This window comes from Rhinoraja longicauda, chromosome 8 (genome assembly GCF_053455715.1).
Source record: "Rhinoraja longicauda isolate Sanriku21f chromosome 8, sRhiLon1.1, whole genome shotgun sequence".
NCBI lineage: Eukaryota > Metazoa > Chordata > Chondrichthyes > Rajiformes > Arhynchobatidae > Rhinoraja > Rhinoraja longicauda.
Window position 1 is genome coordinate 38,175,790 of NC_135960.1, and position 14,296 is coordinate 38,190,085.

General features: G+C 47.3%; 1 protein-coding gene across 1 annotated transcript in view; it reads left to right on the forward strand.

Annotated features, from left to right (window-relative positions):
• The window catches only part of LOC144596256 (Krueppel-like factor 7), a 75,283-nt gene that overhangs the window by 57,743 nt on the left and 3,244 nt on the right, over positions 1-14,296 (forward strand). Inside the window, exon 2 of the mRNA XM_078404474.1 lies at positions 3,796-4,339. Coding sequence (XP_078260600.1) covers positions 3,796-4,339 — 544 coding nt within the window. The remainder of the gene's footprint in view (positions 1-3,795; positions 4,340-14,296) is intronic.

Genomic DNA, 14,296 nt, shown 5'->3' on the forward strand with positions numbered 1-14,296 from the left:
TTGGGTCTCTTGAATAGGCAAATAGGCTTCTAGAAACCTGCTCCCAGTATAGGCATTGATCTGTGTGATGTTTGCCCAGTCTCCCAATGACCACGTAGATTTCCCCTCTGGATTTCTCCCACATCCCCAAAAACATGCTGGTCATTGGGCTAATTGACCACTGTAAGTTGACCCAGTTGCGTAGGTGAGTGGTGGAATCTGGGGGGGGGGGGTGGGGGGAGGAGGATGGTGATGGTTGGTGGAATTGTGCAAATAATAGAATAGAGGGAAAATTAGAAGGAATGCGATTGTTTTATGAGGCAGCATAGACTCAATAGGCTGAATGGCCTTTTTTGTAAGGAAATATGGAAAATATCTGCCCTTGTACCTCTTTCAAATGCACATCCACCAATGCCCTGTTTTTGCTCCTCAATTCAACCTACATAGCCTCATTTTGTTAAGCTTTCGATTATATCATCCAGAGAACAAAGGCCCTGCAAGCCTGCTCTGAACATGATGTCAAATTGAACAAATCTCATCTGCCTGCACATGATCCATATCCATCTTCATGGCTTTAGCTTTTATCTCAAACAACATTGTTACATCTCATTCCAATTGGATTTCTTGCCTGAGACCCCAGTGCCCAGGAATGTTCAGTTGCCGTTAACCCCTGCAAGATTGTCATCTGCACTCGCCTTCCCATAGGTCTGTCTCTTCACTTGGTCCATCACCTCTATTCCCTTGCATTAATGTATAATTGAACTCTGGCAAAACACTTTGTTTTTTTTCTCTCTCCACCTTTTTTATTGTCACTGCTGTCAAACCCCTGAGCCTTGTGAAGATTATTAGAGTGAGTGGTAACCTCACTGAAATATATAGGATTCTTTGTGAGATGACATGGTGGACGTTGAACTGTTCCCACTAGTGGTAGAGGCTTAAGCAAGGGACATAGCTACAAAGCTTGGGATGATGGTGGTCATTTAAACTGAATTTCCCAAAATTTCTTCTCACCGAGGATGGTGAATTCCAATTAACTGCAGACTGTGTAACAGGTTTAGTTTAGCAACTAATTGTATTTTCTTATTAATTTAACAAAGCCACCCTCTTTCTTCCGCTTTCAAGAACAAAGATCAGGGAAAACTGGAAACACTCAGCATCTGCAAAGAGATTCTCTGCCACCACAAACGAACCAGATCTAATGGAGGGCCTTTGACTTGAAACATTGGCTCTGTTTTACTAAGGCCATAAGGAATAGTAGTAGAATTAGGCCATTCATCCCATCGTCTACTCCACCATTCAATCATAGCTGATCTATCTCTCCTAACCTCATTCTCCTGCCTTCTCCCTATAACCTCTCCACAGATGTTGCCTGACCTGCTGTGTGTGTCCAGCGATTTCTGTTTTTAATTCAGATTTCCGGGGTCAACAGGTTTGTATATTTTCCATACCTGCTGAGTTCCCATCCCTTGCACTCTGCTGTTCCCTGTAACTACCCTCTGTGTATCTTGGACCATAGATGGAGAGGGTGGGTGTTGACAAAACCACTTCACTTTTTCCGGTGCTGACAGAATTTAGTTTTTCCCATGCGCACCATGACAGTTCACTAGGTGAGCTGCCAGAAGAGGTGGTAGAGGCAATTGTAATGTTTAAAAGGGATTTAGACAGGAAAGGCACAGACAAATACAGGCCTAATGCAGACACCTGGGATTAGCACAGATAGGCATCATGGCTGGCATGGATGAGTTGGGCTGAGAGAGCCTGTTACTGTGCTGTGGAGATCTACATGGATTGGGTGTAGGAACCCTGCTGATTTGCAGATGTCTTTACATTTAGTGAAGAGATCAAAGTCTTAAAACCAGTGGTGTGAAGGGCTGCTATTTTCTACAAGATTACCTAGATTTAAGGGGGACATTTTTATGCCACTGCTCTATTGCAAGCACGTGCACTTTAGGTTCAGAGACTGAGAGTGAGCCACTGTTGTTGGGGTGGATTATAGCAGATTAAGAAGCATTGCAGTCGTGCTGCGGGTGGTGCAGCTGCCTCGCAGCTCCTGCAACCTAGGTTCAATCCTGACCTTGGCTGCTGTCTGTGTGGGAGCTGTCTTTCTTCCCTGCTTCTTCTGGGTGATCTAATTTCCTCCCAGCTTGCAGAGTCAGTTGGGTTGATGAGAAAATTTTCCCCAGGTGTTGGGTACATGGTGGGAGAATTGGCAGGGATTTAAAGGGCAGGGTGGGAGATAGATGGAGTAATGGGGTCGTTTTGACTTCACTAAACACATGCATCAACTCAATGGCTAACTGACCTCCTTCTGCATCATAAGGAACTATCTATATACTAAAACTCTCGTTTGTTTGCTTGTTTGTTCCTGAACTACAGCCAAAATGGTACACGATAGCGCGACAATTTTAGGCCCACCTTACTCACCGTCGTCCCATGGTGCTAATGGAAAAAGTTTCATTGAAATCGGTGTTATATTTTAAAAGTTATTCACATTTTAAAGTTTAAATCTATCTCCGAGGGAGGGAGGGAGGGAAGGAATGGGAGGAGAGAGGATAAGGGGGGTTGAGGGGGATGGAGTGAGGGGGGGAAGGGGGATGGGGGGGAGAGGGGAGGGGAGGAGGAGAGGGTGCTGCACCAATGCAGGAGAGCCCAATGGGTCCCCTTGGTCTAGTCTAAAATAATTCTGATGAATGGATCTTGACCTAAAACATTGACCCTGTGTTACCCTCCACAAATGCTGCCTGACCAGCTGAATGTTTCCAGAATTCTGTTTTCATCTCACATTTCCAGCATTGGCAGTTTTATGCTCGTCAAGGGCATGATTAAGCTATAAATATCTGAGTAAAAAAATCAGAGAAGCTTATTTTCTATGCAGTGTGAGTTTGGCATCTGGACATAGGTAGAAATTGGATAAATACATTTGGAATGAGAGGCCTGTTACGGTGGAGGACTACAATGGGCCAAATGACCACCTTCTGTGCTGTAACCAATCTCTGATTCCTCAGCCAAGTGCCTGGACTCTTTCTATCTCTCTAAGCTCCCTGTAGATGGGTGTAGAGTGCAGGGTCTGTGTTGGGACAGGTGATGTGATCCAGCTCTGACTGGATGTGTTTTTGAGCGGAGTCAGAAACAGGCCCTTCAGCCCATCATATCCATGCCCACCATACCAATCCCATTTATCATGTTTCTCTTGTTCTCAGGTCTGACACAGGCTGTTGATCGGACACAGCAACTGTTTCTCCGCAGGCGTTGCCAGACCTGCATGGTTTTTCTGACATTTTCCATTTCTTGGAAAAAAATAATTTCCTGTTTGTTCAGTTTTTTATTTGTGCTGCTGTAAGTCTGGACAAGTACCATCCCTCACTATTAATGCTTTATAGAGTTTAATGGGCTGATAAATCAGATTAAAAACTGTTGATGTTGGGAACTCAAAATAAAAAGCAGGGAACAGTCAATAGGTCAGGCAGCATTTATAAGAGGAGGAACAGTCATTGTTTCAGTTCAAAGCCCTTTTGTGAGCTGATGCCAGATCAATTCATCCTGTTGCAGGCACCCCCTTTGTTCTATACAGTCTCCTGCTGGACACCACTTGCAGCTCTCTCTTTCCTACTTCTGACGATGGATCGCAGACCTGAAACGTGATTGTTTCTCTCCCCATAGACGCTGCCTGACCTGCTGAGTTTATCTGGCATTTTGCTTTGGCGTCAGATTTTCTGTTGTTTTTGGTTGATTCCTCTTTAGTGGTTCTCGTGCTGGTCGTGGTGCTATATAAAGTATGGTCCGCTCATACTTCTGTTTTTGCTTGATTGCCCACAGACATGCTTGGAGTTGGAGCGATACCTTCAGACGGAGCCCAAGAAGCTGTCGGACCCCCTGCTGGAGTGCGTGCTGAGCGCCTCCTCGGCGATCAGTGGGGAGGAGGAACTGCCGGACTTTCTGCAGCCCCTCGAGCTGAGGAAGCATTCGGACAGAAGCCACCTGCCTTCGACCCCCACCTCGCCACACAAGCCGGAGGCACCCTTCACCCTGCAGACCACAGCGGAGACACCCATCGAGCCCCCCGCCCTGGTCAACCCGGCCCAGCTCAACGCCGTCACTTCGCTCACCCCTCCCTCCTCGCCCGAGCTGGGCAGGCACCTGACCAAACCGCCCCACCCTCCGGTGGCCGACAGTGGGCCAGTCAAGGCCATCCAGAGGAAGGCAGGCCTCGGCCTGGTCAAGGGCCTGAGCAAGGGCGGGCAGGGTGAGCTGGAGATCTCCCCCGACAACAAGAAGAGGGTCCACCGCTGCCAGTTTAATGACTGTCGGAAAGTTTACACCAAGAGCTCGCACTTGAAGGCCCACCAGAGGACGCACACGGGTAGGTTGTCTGAATCAGGGGCGTGGGGGGAGGGGATGCGGATGACATCTACTGTCCCAACACTGCCCCACAAACCTCAGGCAGCGGCCTTTGCTGGTAACATCGCCATCCTCACCTGCCCTGGGGGGATGCCCCCCTTTGGGCATCTGGGCCTCTCAGAAGGCAAATACGAGCCAACCACATTGGTAAGGGGCTGCAGTGCTCTGAAGGCCCAGTCGGGGCGATGGCAACAAAAGTCCACCCCAAGAGGGCCGTAGTAAAGTGGTTCGAGTTTTTGTCACTGCTTTGTGGACTTTTCTTTAAAAGCCAGTGACAGCTTTTGATTTACAGATTATTACGGCCAGCTCCTCGTCTTTCTATCAAACTCCAAAACTGCCGTTGACATAGGATAGTTGGAACGATATTTTCTTGATGCAAACAATCAACAGCAGACATCTCCAACGTTTCATTTGAAGTTAGTCGTTTATTTGAAGTTGCAATATAACATATAGACATATCTCTTGTCATCGACTTGTTATTGATTAGTTTGGTAAAAATCTAATGTCCTACCGTACCCTACGTGACTGATACGAACTGCCAGATCTTATCTCCAGCAGAGATTTCTTGCTGATATTCTATCAGCAGGTTCTTTAGCCGATTTATGTCGACAGCTTATTTTGGCTGAACTTCTATCAGCCGCTTCTTCGCGTGAACTCAAGAAATATGTCGGAGCCGGACAGTGTCTGGCGCCGCCCCGCCCATATGTAAGCATGGTATTAACCTCTTAGTGTCCAAAATGATACAGCAGGATGCAAAATAATATAATATACTAAATAACAAATAAACGCGAAATGGCTCTGACACAGATTTTAGTTTTCTTTCTGGAGCAATGTATTGGTAATAGTTTATTATTGTCACATGTACCAAAACACAGTAAAATACTTTGTTTGCATACTATCCAGTCAAATCATACCATATGTGAGAGAAACGACTGGCAACGACTGTAGAGCGGTGACCAGAACTGCACACAATACTCCAGATGTGGGCTACCTAAAACAATACACCTACATGGATAGGACAGGTTTGGAGGGATATGGACCAAACGCGGGCAGCTGGGACTAGTATAACTGGGACATGTTGGCCGGTGTGGGCAAGTTGGGCTGACGGGCCTGTTTCCACACTGTATCACTCTATGACTGCAACATAACTTCCTAACCTATACTCAGTACACTTACCTGTGAAGGCAAGTATGCCATATGTCTTCTTTATCACCTGCCACTTTCACAGAGCTATTTTTTGATTTGGTACATTGAGTATAAGTGTCAGGAAGTCATGTTGCAGTTTATAAAACTTTGCATAGGGCTGCATTTGGAATATTGTATGCAGTTCTGGTTGCCCCACACAGATAGGATTTGGAGGCTTTGGAGAGGGTGCAGAAGAGTTTTACCGGATGCTGTCTGTATTAGAGGGTATTATTTATAAGGAGCGTTGGACAAACTCAGATTGTTTTCGCTGGAGCATTAATGGCTGAAGGGAGATCTGAAAAGAATTTTATAAAATTATGAGAGGTGTAGAGAGGGTAGACAATCAGAACCTTTTTCCTAGAGAGGAAACATCAAATATTGGAGGGCATAGCGTAAAGGCCAGAGGGGGACGATTACAGTGGATGTGCGGGTCGTTTATTTTTAAATAGGTTGGTCCTGGAACATACTGCCAGGAGTGGTGGTGGAAGCAGGTATGATAGTAATGTTTGAAATTATTTTAGAAAGGCAGATGGATATGCAGGGGATGGAGGAATATGGATCACTGCAGGCAGAAGACGTTGGTTTAATTTGGCATAATGCTCTGTACAGACATGTGGGCCAAGGGACCTGTTCCTGCATTATGCTGTTCTGTGTTCTATGGGCTTGCACCACAAGATCTCTCTGTACATCAGTGCTCCTAATGGTCAATGCCATTTACAGTATATTTTCTTGCATTTGACCTCTCAAAATTCAGCACCTCCAACTTGTCCGGATTAAACTCTGTCTGCCATTTCTCTGCCCAAATGTCAAGTTCCAGCTGGTCTAAGTCCTGCTGAGTTCTTTGACAACCTTCCGTACTATCCGCAATTCCACCATTTTCCATGTCATCTGCAAACAATAATTAGACCACATATATATTCCAGTCCAGCATTTTGTGGATGCTACCTGTGCCTCTGAGTTACTCCAGCATTTTGTATCTATTTTCGATTTAAACCGGCATCTGCAGCTCCTTCCTAACACCGATCTCTGCAGAGCACCACTGGTCACAGACCTCCAGTAAGAGAAACATCCCTCCACCATTACCCCTGTATCTTCTACGATCAAGCCAGTTTTATATCCAACACACCGAGGATCCCATGTGCATTAATCTTCTGGGCCAGTCTACCATGAGGCCCTTGTCAAATGTTTTATTAAAGTCCAAGTAGATAACATCCACTGCCCTGCCCTCATCAATTACATAACATCCAGATAACATCCACTGCCCTGCCCTCATTAATTACTTTTGTCGTCTCCTCAAAAAAACTCAATCGAATTTGTGAGAGCGCAGCGGTAGAGTTGCTGCTTTACAGCGAATGCAGCGCCGGAGACTCAGGTTCGATCCTGACTACGGGTGCTGCACTGTAAGGAGTTTGTACGTTCTCCCTGTGACCTGCGTGGGTTTTCTCCGAGATCTTCGGTTTCCTCCCACACTCCAAAGACGTACAGCTATGTAGGTTAATTTGACTGGGTAAATGTAAAAAATTGTCCCTAGTGGGTGTAGGATAGTGTTAATGTGCGGGGATCGCTGGGCGGCGCGGACTTGGTGGGCCGAAAAGGCCTGTTTCCGCGCTGTATATATATGATATGATATGACTTCCTGTATGAGCTGTGCTACTGTGCTGCCCAATAGGTCTATCTGCTCCCAGACCTGGCTTCCTCAGTGGGAACTCTTGAATCTTGACACCACAGAGGATATAATTTAAATCTTGAAACCACAGAGGAAATAACTAGGGATTAGACTATTGATGTGGACTAACGATCTTGCTCTAATCCATCGATTGAAACTGAAATGAGTCGGAGGTGTAAGAGTAAGAGTGGAATATTTAGCCTAAGGTGCTGATGCAGCACTGACTGACTGAGGTGCCCCCTTCAAATGAAAGGTCCTAGTTTGGGACGTGACAAAATATTCCCAGCGCAATGAAAAAGCAACAAAGTTCTCTCTATTTGTGCACTCTTACCTAACCCGTGATCAACATTCAATGGAGTGGTGCAATGGTGGTTATCACACTGAGAGTCTGGGATGTCCACACAAGCTGGAGGGGGGGGGGGGGGGGGGGGGGGCAGAGGGTGTTCTCTCTTTCAGCCATGGATGGTCTTCCCCGGTGTGTCTCGGCCAAGGATTCTGCTGTCCAATTGTCTTCAGCTCAAAGATTACTTGTTTGGTCAAAGTATGTTCTGTTCTGAGAAAGCATGACATCCGACACTCATACAGCTGATGGATTCATTTATTTTTCAAAGGTTGCAAAAGCCTAAGGAAATTTTTTTGCTTTGCTGTCTTTGTTTTCCAAGTTCCGGCACATGCTTAAATGCTGTAAACCAAATTACAGTGCCGCATGGAGAACCCTTCTTGCCTCTCCACCCCAAGCCCCAGGGAATTAGCTGATGAGAGAAGCTTGCAGCAATGCAGAGAGAGCCAGGCCTTTAATTAGTCCGAGCAGCAGCCAGAGGATGGGGGAGGGGGGGCAGACTGGGGTTGCCAGGCAACTGCATCAGCACCTTGCACTGAGCAGTAATTGGCTGGGCTGCAAGTTGGGACCTGCTTCATCCTTACTCCTCCCGTGGGAGGATGAACCCTTCAATTAAATCAGCACGCAGTCTGGCATCTCTCCATCCCTGCTGATGGCAGTGGGCTCTGACCCGGTTCATCCAGTGTCCCAGACAAGGCTGCAAGACCACAACATGAAACCTTTCACACACTCCTCGCAGTGTGGATAGATGTGTCTGCTTCTCTCCTTGTCTGTGCCAGCCTGTTCCTCCTCCTCTCATCCCTCTCTCTAGATAACGCCTTCACATTGCCTACCTCCACCCCCTGCGTGCTCTCTTGCTTTCTATCTCCTTTTCTCTTTCTCACACATGTGCATACACAAACAAAGTCTGATCACATCAATCTCATGTCCCCTTCCTCCTCCTCTCTCCCTCTCCCTTCCCTCCTCCCTCTCCCTGCCAGACCCTCTCTTTCCCTCTCTCTCGCTCTCCCCTCTCTCTCTCTCTCCCTTCTCGTCTCCCCCTCTCTCTCTTGTGCGACCCCCCCCACTCTTTCGCTCCCCTCTTGTGAAATCCCCCTGCTCTCGCGGCCTTTCTCTCAGCACCCCCCCTCTCATGCTACCTCTCTCTTGCATGCTCCCTCTCTCGCTCTTGCATGCTCTCTCTCTCTGTCTTGCGTGCTCCATCTCTCTCTGTCTTGCGTACTCCCTCTCTCTCTGTCTTGCGTGCTCCATCTCTCTCTGTCTTGCGTACTCCCTCTCTCTCTCTTGTGTGCCCCCCTCTCTCTCACTACCTCTCTCTAGCGTGCTCCCTCTCACATCCCCATCTCTCTCTCTCACCACCTCCTCTCACTCACTCACACCCCTCTCTCCATTGCCCCTCTTTCTCATTTATACACAGCTTTCCCTCTCATGCACTCTCACCCATTCCTTCTCGCCCTGTCCTGCCCTTCTCTTCCAATCATCCTTTCTCTAACATTTTCCTCTTGGACTCCACCTCCTCTGCTCCTGTCCTCCACCATCCATTTCCCCTTTCAACCCCATGCATCTCCGCTCTTGGTAACAGCACAGATTGAAGCCATTGAGACCTTAAGAGACCTCCAGTCAGTCTCAATACACTGCCCTCCTGCAAATTATTTCCTTTAAGGGATCTACTCTTCCTTTAAATGTCCCTCTTGAACACTATGGTTGAATCTGCCTCCTCTCCATCCCTTTGCCATGGATCAATAATGCCCACCCCTCTCTAATACAACATCAGTCTGAAGAAGAGTCTCGACCCGAAAAGTCACCCATTCCCTCTTTCCTAGATGCTGCCTGACCAGCTGAGTTACTCCAGCATTTTGTGATACCCTCTCTAATAAGAGAAACTTAATCCACCCATGATTTTTACTACTTTTGCCGATTGCCCTGATTTTTTCTGCATGCCTTGGATGGTGATTCCTGCCGAGAATGGAACAGTTCTTATCTACTCCGTCCCTACTCCAAACGGTGTAGCAAATTTCCACCCTGACTGCTCATAGCCTCCCCTACTCAGAGGTGAACTACCCCAAGTTTTCAGTGTAACATTGGACAAACTTAGAGTATTGTCTCTGGAATATCGGAGGTTGGGAAGAAACCTGCTAGAAGATTATAAAATTATGAGAGGCGTAGTTAGAGTAGATGGTCAGAACCTTTTTCTCAGGGTGAAAATGCCAAAGACTAGAAGGCGCAACTTAAGGGTGTGAGGACAAAGTTTAAAGGTTTTTTTACACAGAAAGTAAGATATAGTGTACAGGGTGATCGCTGGTCGGTGCAGGTGGGCCAAAGGACCTGTACCTCAAAAGTCTAATGTCTAAAAGTCTAATAGGAGAGGGTCATTGTTCGTTAGTGGTGCCAATATTCACGTATCCTCTAGCTGAATGCTGTCTTGGGCTAGCCACATGCAGGCATGGTCTGCCCCATTTGCTGAGTTGTGAGTAGACTTTAACATTGTGCCATCATCGACCTCTGACCTTGTGACAGAGAAAAGGTCATCTGTGTAACAGCTGAAGATATTTGGGCCACGGATACTGCCCTCACGAACTCCCAAAGTGATGTCCCAGGACTCCTACAACCATAACCTTCTCCCACATAGTTAATAACCAAGAGGCTGCTGGAATTCCTGACCGCTACATCTGGATCAGCTGCGACCACAAGAGACGGTAAACGCCGGGCGGGGTCTAAAGAAAGGTCCCCACCCGAAACATCACCCATCCTTTGTCTCCAGAGATGCTGCCTGTCTCAATGAGTTACTCTAGCACTTTGAGTGTATCCCAGCCCAAAACATTATCTGTCCATTGCCCTCCACAGATGCTGCCTGGCCCACTGATTCATCCATCAGTTTGCTTCAGGTGCTCTGGCAGTTGCCAGGTGCAGCAACTGGCAGTCGAGGCAGGCAGGCAAGCTGATGACGGGAAACTTGGAAACGACACTTGTTTCATTCTCCCACAGGATAGATGGAGATCCTTTCCAGGGAATACTGGTGCCAGAGTACTACAGAGTATTTTCCACAGGAAGGACAGCATGGAAATGCTCAGGATCTGTTCACCTCCAGAAAATGCTGACATTTGGCAAATCAACTGTGCTTCAGTCAGGACTAAATGCCAGCTCCGTGTGCTTTAGGTCTGGAACTGTATTTTGGTGCACTGCTCCACAGGCTTGGGTCTGTACTCCAGAACAGTGTGTTGTAGGCCGGTGACTCTTTCCAGTGCACTGTATTTTTTTTCCTTAACATGGACCTTTTCTGACATATTCACAGTTTACAAAGTAGTGAATTGAATTGAATGGTAGATGTCACATAGAACCAGACCCTTTGGCCCACCGTGTCCATGCCAACCATTGATCACTCATTCACTCTTGTTCTATGTTATCCCACTTACCCTACACACTAGGGACAGTTTACCGAGGCCAATTAACTTTACCAACATGCACGTTTTTGGGATGTGGGAGGAAACTGGAGCACCAGGAGGAAACCCATGCAATCACAGGGAGAATGTGCAAACTACACACAGACAACACCTGAGGTTAGGATCGAACATGGGTCTCTGACGCTGTGAGGCAGCAGCTCTATCAGTTGCGCCACTGTATGGCTCCTAGTGCGTTAATCAAAACTGCAAGTTGTGCAATTTGCAAACAACAAATAACAACATTATCAGCCGTATCCACAATGCACTCGAGACCCCTTGGCGCCCACTGCTCCCTGAAGACCTCCAGATTTCCCGTGAACATCGCATACTTCCTCTGCGAGGACACATGGGCACGGACATAAGCCCGGAAGTGGCAGTTGACTTGGGTAAAACCCTCGACTGCCCACTCTTTAACACGTCTAGATGCTCAAACAGGGGCTGCAACCTCTCACACTATATACACATGGTACATGGTCTCTTCCAGACTTCAGAAGTGATAGGCGGTTGTGTGGCAAGTCTGGGAACTGACTTAAAAATCTATTACACAGCACTACTCTGTGCAACACTCTCCACCCCAAGGACCACGATATAAAGCAGGAGGACTCTGTATAGAAAAACCTCTACTGGGGACCCTCTTGCTGTCAGATAGTATTATGCATCACCATTTTTATTTCCTTAACAAGGAGCTTTTATTACATTTTCACAGTTTACAGGATACTGCATTAAACAAAACTGCTATTCATGCAGTTTGCAAACATCGACTATCAGATTACAACATTGCCTCCTGTATCCACGATGCACTCGAGCCCCTGCTGGCGACCAGCATTCACAGAAGGCCTCAGGTTCCTGTGAACAACGCGTGTTCCCTCTCCAGTGACACACGGGTATGAATGTAAGCCCAGAAGGGGGCCAGGTAGTCGATTCGGGCAGAACCCACTGCTGCCTGCTGCCTGGACCCGTGAATGACCATCCTGGCTAGGCCCAGGAGCAAACTGACAGGGAAATTCCCACCCCCCACCCCATGTACTGCGTGACCAAAGATCTGGAGCATGAGGCTGAAATGCAGCCAAACCTGAAGCACAGCCTTTTCAGGTACTCAAACAGGGGTTGCAACAACCACACACTCCAGATACACATGGTACAAATATCCAGCTTAATGCTCGTCAAGTGACCACCGAAATCTTGATCTTAAATTGCCTACTCTGTATTCTGGTACAATGTACTGTAGACACAGGACTGTATTCTGGTACATGTCTTGGACTGTGATCTGGTACAACATACTGTAGACCTGGGACTGTGTTGTGGTACAGTGTACTGTAGACCTGGGACTGTGTTGTGGTACAGTGTACGGTAGACCTGGGACTGTGTTGTGGTACAGTGTATTGTAGACCTGGGACTGTGTTGTGGTACAGTGTACTGTAGACCTGGGACTGTGATCTGGTACAGTGTACTGTAGACCTGGGACTGTGTTGTGGTACGGTGTATTGTAGACCTGGGACTGTGTTGTGGTACAGTGTACTCTAGACCTGGGACTGTGTTGTGGTACGGTGTACTGTTGGGCAAGGATGTTGTTCAGACTCGAGGACCTAAGCCATACGGAGAGGTTGGTCAGGCTAGGACTTTATTTCTTGGAGCGCAGAAGGCTGAGGGGTGATCTTATGTGTGATCTTACAGAGGCATATAACATCATGATGAAATAGATTAGATGAATGTGCAGTGTTTTTCCCAGGGTAGAGGAAACCGGAACGAGAAAGCATCGGCTTAAGGTGGAAGGAGAAAGATTTAACAGGAACCTGAGGTGCAACTTTCACAAAGGGTGGTGAGTAGATGGAACAAGCCAACAGAGGAGGTAGTTGAGGCAGATACAATAACAACATTTAAAAGACACTTGGAAAGGTATGTGGATAGGAAAGTTTTAGAGGGATATGGGCCAAACAAGGATAAATGAGGTTAGCTTAGCTGGAACATCTTGATCGGCGTGGACAAGATGGGCTGAAGGGGTTGTTTTTGTGCTTTATGACTCAATGACCATATTCTGGCATTGTGTAGTGTAGATCCAGGACTGTATTCAGGCAGCTAACACTCTGCAACCAGTACTGTTTCTAATACTGCGAACTACAAGTAGGGAACAACATTTTGTTGCTATGCAGCTTTGAACTGTATTTTGGCACCTTGTACCGTTGCCTGGATTTTATTTAAGCTCTGTACACTGCAGAGCCTGTTGTGTATTCTGGTGCCATACACTGTTGATCTGTTAGACAATAGACAATAGGTGCAGGAGGAGGCCATTCGGCCCTTCGAGCCACACCGCCATTCAATGTGATCATGGCTGATCATTCTCAATCAGTACCCCGTTCCTGCCTTCTCCCCATACCCCCTGACTCCGCTATCCTTAAGAGCTCTATCTAGCTCTCTCTTGAATGCATTCAGAGAATTGGCCTCCACTGCCTTCTGAGGCAGAGAATTCCACAGATTCACAACTCTCTGACTGAAAAAGTTTTCCCTCATCTCCGTTCTAAATGGCCTACCCCTTATTCTTAAACTGTGGCCCCTGGTTCTGGACTCCCCCAACATTGGGAACATGTTTCCTGCCTCTAACGTGTCCAACCCTTTAATAATGTTATACGTTTCGATAAGATCCCCTCTAATCCTTCTAAATTCCAGTGTATACAAGCCTAGTGGCTCCAGTCTTTCAACATATGACAGTCCCGCCATTCAGGGAATTAGCCTAATAAACCTACACTGCACGCCCTCAATACTGTTGCAGTATTTTTGCCTCTATGACCTGTTGGTTTTGTGCTGTGTTTTGGTGCAGTACTCTGTTGACCCAGGTATGTATTCTTGTATTGAGTTATGTAAAGTAGGTACTGGATTGTAGCGCAAAATGCTGCACGACAGGGGCTGTGCTCTGATACTGTGAACCAAGGGCCTGAACAGGTCTGCATCAGGGTGCCTTATCCTGTCGGCCTGGGAATGCGCTCTGCTACAGTGTACCGCGTGCCTTGGAATACGTGCTGGTGTAATGTACCACATGCCCTGAACCTTGTTCTGATGCAGTGTACTGTATGCCCGGGTATGTGTTCTGGTGCTGTATATTGTAAGAGCACATCTTTGTTCAGGTGCACTGCTGGATAAACCAGAGACTGTATTTCGGTGCTGTGCACTGCAGACCCAAGACTGCACTCTGGTGCCGTGCAGTCCAGGCGTGGGACTGCCTCTGGTGCGGTGGTCTCCGGATCCTGGGTTTAGCTGCATGGTGCAGGGGTAGTGTGCGACCCCCTGTGTCCC